At 37.5% G+C, this 15,854-nt stretch overlaps 1 protein-coding gene across 6 annotated transcripts in view; it reads right to left on the bottom strand.

The window, feature by feature from the left end:
• The window catches only part of myo1b (myosin IB), a 73,815-nt gene that overhangs the window by 22,204 nt on the left and 35,757 nt on the right, over window positions 1-15,854 (bottom strand). For all 6 annotated transcript variants that reach the window (XM_032566946.1, XM_032566947.1, XM_032566948.1 and 3 more), the window contains 6 exons: window positions 12,724-12,828; window positions 11,052-11,098; window positions 8,201-8,264; window positions 4,922-5,020; window positions 3,897-4,000; window positions 433-580 (listed from right to left, as the gene is read on the bottom strand). In XM_032566946.1, the coding sequence (XP_032422837.1) occupies window positions 433-580; window positions 3,897-4,000; window positions 4,922-5,020; window positions 8,201-8,264; window positions 11,052-11,098; window positions 12,724-12,828 (567 nt within the window). The remainder of the gene's footprint in view (window positions 1-432; window positions 581-3,896; window positions 4,001-4,921; window positions 5,021-8,200; window positions 8,265-11,051; window positions 11,099-12,723; window positions 12,829-15,854) is intronic.

The raw sequence follows: 15,854 nt of genomic DNA, 5'->3' as shown, positions 1-15,854 counted from the left end.
CCAGTTTATAGGATGTGCTGTCTAGTTTGGAGTGCTCTCAAGACTTGACAAACTGAGCAGCAGCAGCAACGAATCATCACGCCATGTGGAAAACATGTAAATTAAATATTTGCCTTACGGAAACAACTGTTTGAATGATAACATGCAGGTCTTCTGACAGAAATCATAAAACATATTTGGTTAGCAGAATAACAGGGGACACTAAAGAAGCCAATAAGGGGACAGTAGCTTTAGAAAAGGTAATCTCTATATCAAGTACTAGGAATATTCTTTACAACATAGAAATTGAGGACATTTTTCAGCTAATCTACAAGTAAATACAGGTAATTCTAGCTCTAATTGCCATACAACATTGTAGAAACATGGTCAACTTGATTTTTGTCTTTAAAAAAAAAAAATAATTAAGCAAATGAAGGACGGGATCAAACCTACCATTTTTGTCTTTGATGCGACTCTCATCCATCCCATTGCAACGCGATTCTGGCTTGAATTCAATGTTGCCAAGCTTTAGAACAGCAGCTACAAGCTCCAGCACCGACTGCATTTCATCTTCCATAAATCCAACAATCTGCATGGCATTCTGAGGATGAAGAAAAAAGAAAATTAAGGTTAAGTCAGGGATAGTCAATGATCTGGTCCATCTCTATATTGTGCCTCCCCTATGTGTTACAATAAAAATGGCTTAAAGGTCTTACACTTTTACTTTGCCCTTCAAAATAAATTCAGAAGTTTGGATTTTTTTTCACGTTTTGTTACCAGCCACTCTGACTGCAATGTCATTTTAAAAGCAGGATGTTGTCTAAACAGGTGACTTAATGTGGTGATGCTGTTAGATAGCTAGGCAAATTTAACAGCTGATACTTTTGTTATGATGAGTGAAACAAAGGCACAACACCGACCAGTAAACGCATGAAAACTACAAAAGTTTAAATGTGTATTACTGTATATCAAAATCTAACAGGCTGATATTCAATATGTCATTTTAGCAGAAAAAAATAGTTTTTCATTTTTAATAGAAAATTATATTGCGGTATTTTCCTATTCAGGAAATGACTGGTCCTGCATAGTTCATTGGAAAAGGCTTTAAACCAGTAATACAAAATACGGTAGTCAATTGTCTCTTGGTTAAATTAACCAAAGGACAAAATAAATCAATCCATCAATGAACTTTTTCCTGTTCATTAAATGTATCAGAATGGAACTCTCTCTCCCCCAGTTTTATGGTCAGTCTTTAGATTTTTCTTAAATTTTTAATTCAGCAGTGAAATGGAACGCAGTGTAGTTCCTTTAAATCTAGACTAAAACCCACCTGCTCAGAGTTGCTTTTGAACCATAATAAATGAAACACTAACCAACATTGATGCTTAATGACAGCACTTCGCAAAATGTAATGTTTCAATTATTGATGACTTTGCATTTTTATGATGTAAAGCACTTTGAACTGCCTTGCTGCTGAAATGTTCTATAAAAATAAGCTTGATTGATTGATGGACATTACAGCCACTGAATTAGATAACTGGAAGTGGTCAAAATTAGAAAAGGAAGATCACACCTCAAAGAAAACTGAAGCTCGTCTCAGCCCGTGGATGCCTGATTGGTGCAGCAGTACAAGCAAGGTACCAAATTGGAACCATGCGATAAAGCTTGAGAAGTCCACTACTGAAGGACCAAAAGCAAAACTGCAGCCTGTTCTTGAGGTGTGATCATAACACTAAACATTTACTGCAACAGGTTTTAGATCGTCCAAAATTTTATTTTCATCATGTCTAAATTGTTTTAAGCCAACAACTGACAAAAAACCTACTTCGGTTTGAAAGTTAATAAAAAAAATCCAGCAAGTCAGAAATCTAAACACCATCATATATTACAATAAATACTTCACAAATAATTGTCCAAGTCTGCTCTAACTCAAAAGGAGGATATAAAGTGGCGGGGGCGATTGTTTGGAGGGAATGTCCTTTTGTGTTTCCGGCTGGTGAGGTGCAGCTGCGCCGGGAATGCTTTAAGTTAATGGGAAGCAGGATGTGAAAAGTGGGGAAACGAGGACAGCTGACCGTTACAATTCAGACTGACTAGTCTTGTGCAGTGATTTAAAAGAAGCCTGCTGGAACAGGACCTTGTACGCTGCACTGCAGTAGACAGACAATAACCCCATGTCTCCTTCCATTGATGAGGAAAGGAAGAAACATCACAGAACAAAAACACCCAGGATAGTTATAGTTTTTTTCCCCCCTTAATGTTAAATGCAAAATCATAACTTACTTTCTATGCTGTAGTAAAAATTCAAGGTAGAAATCAAGTGGAACTGTTATGGCAATAAATGGGAGTGAGATAGAGGTGAACATTTTGCCAGTGAACAGTGAGTTTGATAGATTTTGTTTGTCCTGTCCAGGAGATAAGAGCTGACCAATCTCTGCCCTTTGTACATGAATCATATTTAACACAGCATGACGCAGATAAAAGGTAAGTCGATACTCAAAGTCAGCAGAGCATGGAGTTGCTTGTGATTAGAGTGTGCTAGCATTTGTTTAAACTCAAGCTGTCTATTTTTAAAGCAGAGGTCATTTTCCAAGTTACAAAACATATGTAGTCATTTTAAATTGTACTGAGCAATTAAAGAATTTCAACAACTCATTGAGTAACAGAATGTCCAACAAAAATAAAACATATGGCTTTAACATTCAATAAGACAATACATATGGCCCAACAAACTATTATTCAAGCATTTTTACAAGACGGAGACTGCAAACTGCAACGTGAATTTGCATCCTTTTCTGTGTGTACTCAAACACATTTGCATTTTCAAATGCAAATGGTTTTCACATCAATATTTTTCTTGAAGTGCCAGTTTTTTTTTTAAAAAAAAGATTGGACCAAAAAAGTCTGTTTTATTACTTTCACACCATGGGGGAAGACTACTCTCCATAAAGAGGAGTATGGCATTGCTAAGCAAAAAAAAAAAAAGCTGGGTGTTCAGAGTACTATATCCAACCACATTAATTGAAAGCTTAGTGGAAGGACAAAATGTAGTAAAAACAGGAGCAGATTACACAGAAATCTGAAGCTTGAGGAAAATTGTGAAGCAAAGATGGCTCAAAGTTATTCGAAGATACTCAAGGACTGAACTGTAGCTGGACATATCCAGAGCATGGGCTACGACTGGCAAAGTGGTAAAGCATGAAGTCCAAGTTGCTTGAGGTTTAGTGTTAGGTTCCAATGTTTGCAAACCTTTAGGGATCCAGGCCATCTACTCCCGTTTCTCTATGGTTCCTTAAGTCTGAAGCCAGTGCAAGTCTATCAGGAGGTTTTAGAGCACTTTCTCCTTCCATCAGCTGGTAAGCTGTATGGAAGTGGTGCCAAAAGTATCAATATCTTTAATAACTATGGTACTGTACTTAATTGGCCAATGGACTCACCTGACCAAGAAAATCTGTGGTCTGATTTAAGGAGACAGCTGGGACACCAAAGCCTACAATGCAGCTGAACTGAAAGTCACCATTAAAGCATCCTAGCATTCTTATCTCAGAAACGCAACAGATTAATCGTCTCCATGCCACACCACACTGATGCATTAATTAATGCATCAGTGGAGGAGCACCAAGCAAATACTGAGTGAACATGTACTTAAACCAATTAATATGTCCACAATTGTATCAAAAGTTATTCTGAGTGTTACAATCTTTTCCAAGTAAATTCAATTTGAGGTTTTCACAAGCCTCAATGAACAGAAATTAACCCCTAAAATCTTTCAGTGTATAATGAATTCATCTAGCATAGATACTAGATGAATTCTAGCATCTATGATGCTAAAAATTTTAAATTAAAAAAAAATTTTTTTTTTAAAAGACCTGTTCATTCTAATCTGACATGTGGAGATTTGTGTTTGTGCAACTTACTCTTACTGTCCTGAAGTTGGCTGCATCATCCAGCCCACTGACCGTGGCAGAGTCCAGGCTCAGGTAGTTGTACTTGCTGAAGTCTCGCTCCAGCTTGAGCTTTTCTGTGACAAACAATGAGGTTGATCTTTAATCTGCATTTGCTTGCAGTATGTTTAATTAACAATCAAAACCTCAATTCCATTGGATTTACAATGCACACCTGGGCATTCATAGCCAAGAGGTATTGCCATGGCAAACACCACAACGAAAAACACACAATAGTCATTCAAAAGAACTTTTGCACAATGCTTCCACAAATGAGTTATTGCTGTGACCACTGTTCTCTGGGCTTGAATTGCAAACATAAAAGCCCACCCCATGTAGAAACAAAGAAATCTATTCCTCTTGTGGGCGCACGTGTCGGGTTTCATTAGTGGCTGCATTAACTACAGCGAAACCCAGCCCCTCTGATGCGAGTACTCTAGGGGTCGATGACCATTATATTGTTCAGGACATAAAACAATGCCTTCAGAGCAGAGAAAGGCAAACAGAGGGAACAGGTTTCATTGCCTGGCTTTGTTCAGCGCAGTGTTTGTTAGACAGGAAGATCAGGTCGTTAATGTGTAAGCCATGTGTTCCTGCAGCTGCAGACCTGCTGGAGGATGTTTTTAAACGCAAGATTTTCACAGAAGCAACTGGACAATTGTAACAGCAAAATGTCCAATTATGTTCACCACCCAACATTACATCAATGTGAGGCAAAGGACAAAACAACTGTCAGTCTGGGTTTTCCAGCAGATGCTGTTCTGATGTTTGCTTCATTAATTCTTGTGTCATCGTTTGAATCTGTAACTTCTTTCATAAAACATTTGCTACATTATTTAATTAGTCTGTAATATGCTACTTTGGCATAATACTGATTGTAGTTTGGGGTTTTTTCCCAGTATTTTACAGTGCCATTTCATTTTAATTTCCAGTCATAACTTTCACATTAATACTTGCATGGCTTTTATTTGGCTTCAACAACCTTTCAGAAAACTTACTCAGTGTGTCGTCTGAAGCTCCAGACAGGAGCTGATAAAAGATGTGGAAGTTCCTCTCTCCTCTAGGCTGTTTTACCACTCGTGACTTCTCCAGCAGATCTATAAGAAAACAAAAGGAAACTATGACACACAGGACAAGTCGCCTTTACAGGAAGTTTTTTTTTTTTTTTACTGCAACTCTATTAGTGACCATGTGGCTACCTGTTCCAATGTAATACCGGATTTTATACAAAACTCAAAAGGTGGTCCTTGTCAAATCATACATTTGTAATGCCTTAGAAAAGTATTCATACCCCTCGACTTTGTTATGTTACAACCACAAACTTCAATGCATTTCACTGGCATTTTTTTATAATAGTCGGGTGTAGGAAATGATACACTGACTTTAAATATTGCTCTCATAAAAATCTGGAAAGTTTGGAATGCATTTGTTTTCAGCCCCTTGGGGCAATGCTTTGTAGAGTCTTCTTCCACTACAATTACATCTGTAAGTTATAATGTTTGACTCCAAAAGATTTTCAGAGTGAAATGGGGGGAAAAAAAAGATCATTCTGTTAACAATGGCTCAAGCTCCATCAGATTGGAATAAATCCACAGATTCTCAATTGGTTTCAGGCCTGGACTTTGACTATACCATTCGAACATGAATATGATTCAGTCTTAAATTATTCACTTGTTGCTCTGGTTGTCCTCCTAGGGTTGCTGTGCTGTTTGGAGGTGAACTGTCATCTTAGTCTCAAGTCTGCAGTCCATTAGCTTTTTTCTTCTAAGGATGGATCTGTATTTAACTCCATCTTCCCTTTCAACTCTTCTTCAGCAGGGATAGAGAAGCTGGCCCAAGTGGAATGATGAGTTCTAAGGGATGTGGACTTATTTCTATACCCAAATCTTTTGCATGTAGGTTAAATTATAAAATTTGAGCTACATGCTACAGGACCTTTCAGATTTGTTGCAAATTGGAAGCAAGTTGGGTTTCTGATGGCTTTCCTCTCTATTCCGGGCTACTTACAATAAGTGAGGTTTAATATAAATGCATGCTCCAATATTCCAATTAGTAAAAAAAAAAAAAAAAAAGTAAAATAAAATGCAGCATTTATTTTTAATTTTATGGCCAAATTAGGAAGACAAAACTGTACTGTACTGTTACTTCAATTTTCATGACTGATCCTTCAATATCACTGTTTCGCAAAAAATCTGCATCGTTTTCCTTTCACGTCAGCTACACACCACTTTGAGTTGCTTCATCGCAAATTCAATAAGATGCATTGTAGCTTGTGTTTATTTACCAAACTAGCAAAAACCTTAAGACGTTAATATTTTTGAGAGGAGACAGTTGTCATTTTTTGTTATTTAGGATCCACTGGGTAGGAAGAAGTCCCTGAAATATTTCACACATCAGCTCTTTCTGCTGAGCCGTTGACTAAGAGCAACAGAACCTGATTAAACAAACACTTTCATCTGCTTACTGCATCAGGCAAACAGGGATTCAACTAAGGACTGCCTGCAGAGCTCAAAGATACTGCAGACTGCTTGACAGTCTCTTCACTTCAAGTCCAACTGTGCAGAAGACTTTTTAGACAGAATTTATTTTCAAGAAACACCTTATTTTAGGAAAGTTGGAAGTTTATTTCACACTTTTTGCTATTATAACCAGGTGGCAAAAAACTCCCATCCATGAGGGAAAAAAAAGTTCCATACTTTCAATGTTTAGAATAAACTCAACACACTGGTGGGTGGATGGTTGCAGAAAGGATAGAAGTACTAGTTTGAAGTTGATCCACTGATTTTCTGCAAAGAGCGAATTACCGGGTCTTTCCACAGCGAGCTAGGGATGTCAGGGTCAGCTGAGGATCAGGGTAAAATGTACTGCGACACCCACAGGTCATGAATCACATAAGTGGCACTTAGGAGTGGGCACATCAATAATAGAACACCCATGACTGAGAGGTCTGCAGCAGCAATGTGGAGCTGTGATCAAAGACGCAGGAAGAAAGTGAGATAGAAGACTAGCAAAAAGCCACTTCTTATATTTTAGCTCATTTTTCTTTATCTTAGCATTCAGCTGAGGGCTTTTGACACCATTTCGGAAAAGTACAGGATAGGAAAGAACAAAAACTATTAGTTATTCTCAGGGTCCTAAAGTGAGTTACACCTGCAGAGTGCAAAAATCTGGTCATCTTGCAATTGCATTTAAAGGCCAGAGTTCCACATTTTCTGTTGCACACCACCATAAACCAGATTTATTACATGCCCAGTTCACAGCATGCTCCCACTGGTGATTTAACATGTTTACAAGTCAACATGATGTGTGAACAAAACCCTGTTTTTCAATAAAAGGGGCACCAAAATGTAACAAAATTAATACAGCATAAAAAAAAGAAAGTAGTTTGAGGGGAAAATTGGCCAAGATTTAGAGAGAAATAAATTAACAAAAGCAATCCATCTAGTCCTGCATCTGCTTTCACACCACATCTGTCAAGCCGTCCATCCAGCCAAGTCTAAAGTCACATGACTAAGGCTCTTCTCCACAGACTATTGTCAGCGTTAAACTGACTCAGGCAGGCAGGGAGACAGAAGCACACTTGTGTGTCTGCCATTAGTTTCCGTCTTTGTTCACAATGTTTTGTCTGTGCTGGCTTCCCCCGCCAGAGGTCACAGAAACAGAAGCAAGATCAAATCAAAACAGGCAAGGATAAGCTGTCAGGGAGAATGTCAGGAATGGGATCCATGCTCCCTTTTGTTTGGTCTGACTTCCACCATCCGAAAAGGTAACATTTGGAAATGGTTTATATATGATGTCACTGCAAGACACAGAATGAAGGCTATACAAGCTATTTCAGACCATCAAAATGTGAATGTTTCCATGGCTATACCAGCACATCAATTACAATTCTGAAGAAGTATTCACATCCCTTAAACATTCAGACACATCACATCCACAACCGAATATAAAATTATATATAAATATAAAATAAATATATTGTCAGACTAATACAAAGTGCAAAATTGCGAAGCTAAAGGAAATAGTTGTAAAAGGTTTTACAAATAAAATTCATTCAAGGGTATAACTTAAACTAATTTTCAAAATATTAAAAAATACATCTCTGTCCTCCAATTTCACAATTCTATACTTCTGTTGCTCCTTCACAAAATCTAGTAAAATAAATAAAAATGGAAATATGGTTACTGTTGCAAGGCAATAAAAATTGAGTAAATTCTCAAAATATTTTCCATTAACCTCTACTTTGATTTAAATCCGTTTTCTCCATTTGTACTCACAGTTGCTGATGACTCCACCCAGCGGATCTCCTTTGAAGTCAAACTCTATGTCCATGTATTTTCCCTGAGGGTCAGAGTGGAACAGTTAGTTGCGAGCTCTTATTTACTCAGATGTTCATATTCCTCTTTTCTTTGAAAATGCTTTAAATGAGTTCTGATAAGTTCACATTAAGAATTTTTTTGGTTCAACTATTCAGCTATATTCCCTTTCAAGTGAATAGCTGACTCAAGCCATTTTGAAGTTATTCTCCCTTAATATTGGGGGTTAGACTAGAAAGTCTTGTATGGGATTTTGTTTTTGCTCTTCTGATGTATTAATAGCAGCTCGGTTGCCAGATCAAACCAGGCACGGCTGGAAAACAGGCTCAACCAAACTCAATAAGCCCTCTGCACTCAGCAAAATTAAGTGAGGGATTCATTCATAATTTCATAATAAAACGATGGACTTCTGATGAAGCGGTAACTAGTGAGGAGGCCTGAAGTCTTTGTCGAGCCAAGGTCTGCTAAACAGGATCAGACGTATAATCCACTAAGGTGACCGTAACAGCATGCTCATTTACTTTTGTTTGGAGGCAACAACATATGGTAAATAATTGCAAACAGTATGGAAAGTAAAAGTGGGGCAGAACGTGTGAATGGCATGTTGAGCAGCAAGCTGGTGCTTGCTGGAATAACCAGTTTCTAACTTCATCTGTGTGGCAGGAAGGGAGGAGGCAAAATTACTGGAAGTGCTAAAAGTTAAGATGAGAGGTTGCAATTTTATATAAATAAGTTATGTTAAAAATATTAACATGAACAGAAGCCAAACTGATGGGATATTTTGTAAGAAAGTGAAACTGTTGTTCACCTCTGTAACAAATCTGAGGCAGATAGTGCTGGAATGTCTTGTGTGGAAAAATACTCAACACACCCATGTCTGTCATAATGCAATTACCTGGAAATGTGTAGTCTGGATTTGGGTCTATTTATAGAAGGACCAAATGAAACATTGTTGCATTATCCCTAGGATGTGATTTATGTGAAAAAATATAACCTCATTATTTACTCATGTTGAGCAACTGGTACAATAAGTACAAAGAACTGAAATAAATTTGAATAAATAGAGATGAATTATATGCAAATGTCAGATTTTTGACCAGAATTTTTATAGCATATAGAGAGAGTTCATTATAAATTTATGGCAGATTTATCTCCAGCTGACAAGCCTTCAGAAACAAATATTTATTGTTGGAGGGATGGAGAAATGAAAGGATTTGATGGACAGACCAAAGATCTCAACAAACAGATGATTTGATAAATGGACAGTGAGTGCTTGGAGGGATGCAGAAATGGAGTGACAAAGTTGGAAGAAAGGAAATTGATGGCTGATGGAGGAAAATATGTATAAGTAGAATAAATGGATTGTTAGACAAATGTAGAAATGGTTGACTAGACATCATTTGGACAGACAGATTGACAGAGCTGGATGGACAAATGAATTGGTTGAATTAATTGATGCATGAATGTAAACATTGGAGGGACGAACAACTTGATTAATAAAGGAACTAATCTACACAAGGTTGGACTGAATGCATAGTAGATGGGGAGATGGATGATAAACATTTTTTTTAAATATTTTTTTCTCTTTTCGATTTAATCCTGCACATTACAAGGCTAAAAGAACCCCACACACAGTTAAATGGCATTTTTGCAACAATACCGTTCTACACCCCGAAGTCCAATACCAGGACAATATTTCAAGTAAAAAATGTAATACACTCAGTGCACAAACAGTGCTGTGTGTGGGCCAGTATTACTGTGCAAAGCAATAAATGTGTCCCAATTACACGGTAGAGAAAAAAAAAGGGAAAAAACAGGTACAAGGCCACTGTGATGATAGAAAAGTCTTTGCCTAAACTACCAGTTTGTGGTTTAAATCCCCACTGTTCCCCAACATGCATCTCTAAGGGGAATGTGTATACACACAGTGACAAATCAAAAGAAGGACAAAGGTAAATGGCTATAAAGGATGGATTAACTATGAAGCCAGAGGAAATTCAGCTTAACAGTTTTTATTTCTTCCGTTTTCTGGAGTCAGGATCTGCACCCTTCATTTAGAATCCAGTCAAACTGCACATTTCAGAGTTTGGAGGAGTACTTTGTGGGTGGCTTTTAAACCATATTTACAAGAAAACAATCTTAAGATAAAGTTGTGTTTAGCCTCATCTTAGTTTTTAATTGCAATCTGAAGGAGATCTGCATTTCCAGATTGTCTGAGGACTCATGTAGGAGGAGGAGCCGCTCTGAGTCATGAACGTGATTGATATAAATGGCACGACTTTCAGAACACACCATGGGAACGCACACAGTCAAGCTAAATAAAATATTCCAAGAAATTAAGAACCCATAATGAAACCGTGCCATAAACCGCAAAAGGTTTTTCCTAAAGAAGGTGGCAGTAGCTTTGTCCAATGCACATCAATGGAAAGTTGAGTGGATGGAAAAAAAAAAAAAGAAAAGAAAGAAAATGTGGTTAAATTAAAAAAAAAGGGGTGCTAAAAAAGAGGTAATCACAGCCTTGAGACTCATGAAGCAAAGCCTTTTGAAGAATTTGGGAACGAGTTTCCATCTTATTCAAGAGACATAAGTCATATTAAGCTGTTGAACTACTCTGCATCCCTTTTAACTTTACTTCCTAAAATTAACTTTAAAATGTAAGGTTCCAACTTATTGAGGTGCATTTAGAGTTAGAAGTCAAAGTGAGCATATTTTACACAAATTGCTCAAAATGTGTATATATATACTGTATATATACATAAAATGACAAATGAATTTGTTCCTTTTACAAGACAAAATAAAAGTTGATACTTACAAATCTTGAAGAGTTGTCATTCCGTACAGTTTTTGCATTTCCAAATGCTGCATAGAGAAAAATCCCAAAAAGTTAAAATTATGAACAAGAACATTTGACTAAAATTGGTCTGAAAGCTGCAATGTAATGAGCTAGGCCAAGTTTTGTTTCATATTTTTAAGCCTTTATTATTGATCCTTGCCATTGTCCTTCTCTAGTCACCTGTCAATCATAACAGACCTGAATGTCAAAGCCATTTGTACTGATGATGGCCCATAATTCTGTGAGGATTAAGCAAAGCACCAGCGCTTTCCAGGCTTAGGAGGGACTAAACCTTTATGTCACGCCACATTCGAGTCAAAGTGGTTCCATATGTGGCCTTGCTTGCAAACAAACAAAAACAAGATGCTCTCCAAGGAGCACAATACCAACCTACAATGTTCACCAGTGGACATTTTCAAAAAGGACTAAGTTTCTCTGCAGTTTTCATTTCCTTTATTTCATATCCACATTTAGATCCTATTAAATGTACCACATAGCAGAGAGCTATTAGCATAACAGCTTAATTGCTGATAGCAGCTGAATAATGTGTGTTTAAGTATTCGAATAGTGTGAATGTGTGGGTTGTTTGTCTGGAACAGCGACAGCCAGAGGGCGAGGAACACACAGAATAAGAGATGCTGAGATAAAGAGCTGAAGAGAAATCAGAGCAAGGAGTGAAAAATGGAGGGTAACAAAGAATGAAAGCAATAACGAAAGTGAGGCAGAGCATCACAGAGAGAAAGCATGATAAATCCTCTGTGTTTGGCTGCATAAACAGTTCCCTCCTTTTTCCTCTTTTTGTGCGTCTCTGTGTTGGGGCAATTAGATCGGCAGGAGCTAAACTCTTGCAGATGTGCAGGGTTTTCCACTGCAAGTCAACCTTACAGCTTCATTTTTCATGGGCACTTCCTGTCCACTGCCCCCAATTAAAAAAAGAAAAAAAGGCAATTCTCTGCCAGCACTGGGATTCACAAAAGACAGTGTAAGGGCTATGAATCACTTTTTCTTAACCACCCGCGCACAAAAGTCAACGTATGAAAACAGCAAAGGTTTTCATATGTTGAGCTCCCTCATATTCCATCATGTTTCTACCACAAACCTTAATGTACATAGTGCTTATGATTGATGCATCTCCTTGTAGGTTTGTCATTGTGCCATACACTTTAATTTTTTTCCCCAAAATGGATTGAACAGTACTCAACTCTGCTTCAGAGGTGAAGCAGAGTTGGGTCATAAAACAGTCCATCAATCTTTGAACGTCTGACCAGAAAGGTGTGTTCCTTGCTTTTCAAAAACTGTTGGGACTTTTAATTCAGTTCATTTATGAACTTCAAAATGTGTAATTCCAATACATAAAAATACTCATCCCCTCCAACATGATGCTGACACTGACATATTTAATAGTAGAAATGGTTTTGTCATGGTAATGTACAATGTTCTTACACGTTTAAGCCTAGCCTAAATATTCATCTCAGATCAAGGAGTTTAAATTCTACAGCAACTTTACAGAATTAAATATACATTTCTCCATCAATTTTTGGATGTCAAACATCTCTTGAACTGGAGGAGATTGTTAACAATTTCATCAATATGCAAACATCAGAGAGCCCAGCCTCCAAACTGGGATGCAGCTCGAGCCACCGTCACTCACCCTCCAGCACAGGATTGGACTGCAGCAGCTGTTCCTTGACCTTATTCACCTCCTGGCCCTTCCCACACACTGCCGCCACATATGACATCACCAGCTTACTGGCCTCTGAAACATACACACAGATATTAGAAGCATTAGGTCAAAGCCTCTCAGACATGACAGAAGAGCAAGTGCACTACGCCGGCTCATTGAGGTGTTCTCCATTAAAAAAAAAATCCCATTACATTACCCCTCGGCACCCATGAGAGTTAAAGGCGGAGACCCCATTTAAGAAGCTCCCTTTGTTGAGTTAGACTCTGTGGTTTGATGATTTTGTGATGAAATTATGGGACATACTTCATTGGGAAGCAAAGAAAACCCCTAGAAAACCAATCTGGGTGCAATGATCATTGTTCACCCACGGTTCCCAGTGATTGAAATTGGTTTTGGGAATAGGCGTTCCAACGGAGGGACTCTCCAAAAATTTACTTTCTGTCTGCAGCAGAGGCTCAGTAGGAAACATGCCTCATGATTGGAGAGTTGGCATAAGGATCATTTCTGAGCTACTAGTGAGATTGACAGTGACCCAAAATTGATGTGTGACCTGCCAAAAAGAGTTCTGTGCTCTGAGCTGATGATGGTAAAAGCTAAAGGCTTGCTTATTTAAGACTGAGAAAGAGAAAAATATAATGCAAGAGTTGAGAGACCTTGCAACAAAGAGAAGTTTCTTATAAATAGTCTGTACTTTCATGGCTACAAAATAAACTGAGCTTTTCTTGCGTAAAATAAGGCTTTAATGTGTTTCTATAGAAAAATAGAGATCTCATAATGTTGGTCACAGCAGCTTGATTTTACATAAACTATGTAAAAGAAAGTTAAGGGGGGTCTGGAATGGAACCTTACAAACATGAATGAAAATGGCCCATATCGATTCTGTAGCTTTTAATGGCCTTATTACTTTAAAGCTCCAGGGCAGCCGAGATGACGGAAATCCAAATTTATCTCCGACTTGACTGCAGCGATGACTCCTTGGAGCAGAGTTTAATAAACATGAGAAAGAGACTTTAAAGGAAGGGTTTGGGGGAAAAAAATAAATAAAAACATGAGCGATCAAACTGGACTTTATACTGCCTTCATTTAGGCTTCTGCAATTGTTGCATCATTGCACTTCAAACATATTGTAATGATTTATTTGTAGTGCAAATATTTTTGTCGCAACAAATAAAGGTACCCTATGCTCCCTGAGCTGCAGGGAGGTTTTTGTTGTAAAATCCAAGCACCATATTTACCTGGTAAATATGTAAACATGTGCAAAAGCCTCTTAAATGCATCTTGTGTAGTAGTATAATCTCAGTGAAAATTTCAGAAACACTGTAGAAAAAAGGATTTTAAAATGTTTCAACCAACTTAGAACTATTGATGAAGTGATTTTCTTTTTAATGTCCCAAAAATGTGATGTTCATATGTACTAAAAGTAAAGGTTGGCTTTTTCAGTGAAAGTTGGTGACTGCAACCAACTGCAAAGATGAATTTATTTGCTTTTTGCACCACATTACCAGCAGGGCAAAATAACTGGGAACTGCATTGAGTGGATTCCATTTGCATTCCCACCATCTGTGCCCGGCCTACTGGATATTGCAATTACCTGCAAGGCAGAAAAACTCAGCAACCAGGAAATGACATTCTTTTATGAAAGTGCAACAAAAAGAAGTTTTGCACACAAAAAAACATAAATGATCTGGAGTTAAAAGCTTTTATCTGAAGAGGCTCCATTTATGGTTCAATGCCCATTTGAGGTGTAGGTTTTCTGTCAGCGTATAGGTTTTAGTGTAATCTTAATGTTGGGTCTTAGTATAAACCCAAGTAGCATGACAACATTTGTACAGAGCATGCTGGTCTTCTTTCACTCCTCCACCTTTATTATTCCACATTCACTCTCTGTAAAGTCAGAACCATCATCATGTTTCACGTGCCAACATGATATCAAAACAAAACTATCTCATTCAAATCTGCTATGGGACTTTTTATATAAAAACAACCCACATGTTTCAGTATTCCAGAAAATTATTTTGACTACACTCTGAACAAAGAAGTACAGAGATTATATTCTTTAGAAAGCAACCACAGCACAAAAAACTTTTGTAAAGATACAATTTATGATTAGGCCCTTCCCTTTCCACACCCCAAGCATAGATAAGAGGGGAAGAGCGGTCTATCAAACGTTCAAAACAGATGCGTTACCGTTATCAGCAACAATAAGGCAACAATTTTTCCTGGCAGCTTCCTGGTATGAGCATACCTACTGACTCTAAAAAGCATAGTGATGATGGATGCTGGAGCCTAAAGCTACACTCAGACAGTAGCAGAAATCTGATTTCTGTTTCAGCTCAATCTTAAGCACAGACTGCATTGTCATTTCAGAGCAGTTGGATCAAATTTGTGTCCAGACGTACAGGTTGCTGTGGAAATGCTGTGGGTGTTAATAAGTAGGTGGGCACACTTGTGAAACAGCTAGCAATAACCGGTTCCTTCCAGCTTTGCCTGTAAAAGCCACAGAGATTTAACAATTTTTGTCTACAGTCTGCTCTCTGTAATGTACTTTATAGAAATCCAGTTAAACTGACTCCTCACCGATGGTTTCTTGCACTGCAGATGAAAATGATTCCACTAAAAAGGTCTTTGGAAATAAGATTTAATAGTTTTTATTTCTTAGTTTCATAAGCTTTTCCTATAGAGGTGCATTTAAAATTAGAATATCAGACATGTATTTTTGTAGGTTAAAATCGTGAGTCATGTATGTTAAAATATATGACTGACCAACGCTAGATTAAAACAAAACAAAAAAATACTATTTTAATGAAAAAATGTTATATCACTAAAAGCTATGCCCCTGTAACTTATAAGATCTAAATACAATATTTGGATGGGATTCTTTTATGGAGTGAAAATAGTCTCAAAATATCTGTGCGCGTGTAAAAATATCTGTGCGTATGTAATACTGGATTTGTAACTCGTGTAAGAATGTTTGAATAGTTGTGTCTGTTAAACATGATTTGTAAACGGTAAAAAAAATAAACCTTCTCCTACGCCTACAAATGTTGAAAAAGTCGCCAGATACACACACACAAAACTGCTTTTATGCAGATACGGTT

Source organism: Xiphophorus hellerii, chromosome 7, assembly GCF_003331165.1.
Source record: "Xiphophorus hellerii strain 12219 chromosome 7, Xiphophorus_hellerii-4.1, whole genome shotgun sequence".
Taxonomy (NCBI): domain Eukaryota; kingdom Metazoa; phylum Chordata; class Actinopteri; order Cyprinodontiformes; family Poeciliidae; genus Xiphophorus; species Xiphophorus hellerii.
The sequence above is the reverse complement of the archived record's forward strand: the minus strand, read 5'-3'. Positions and strand labels throughout refer to the sequence as shown.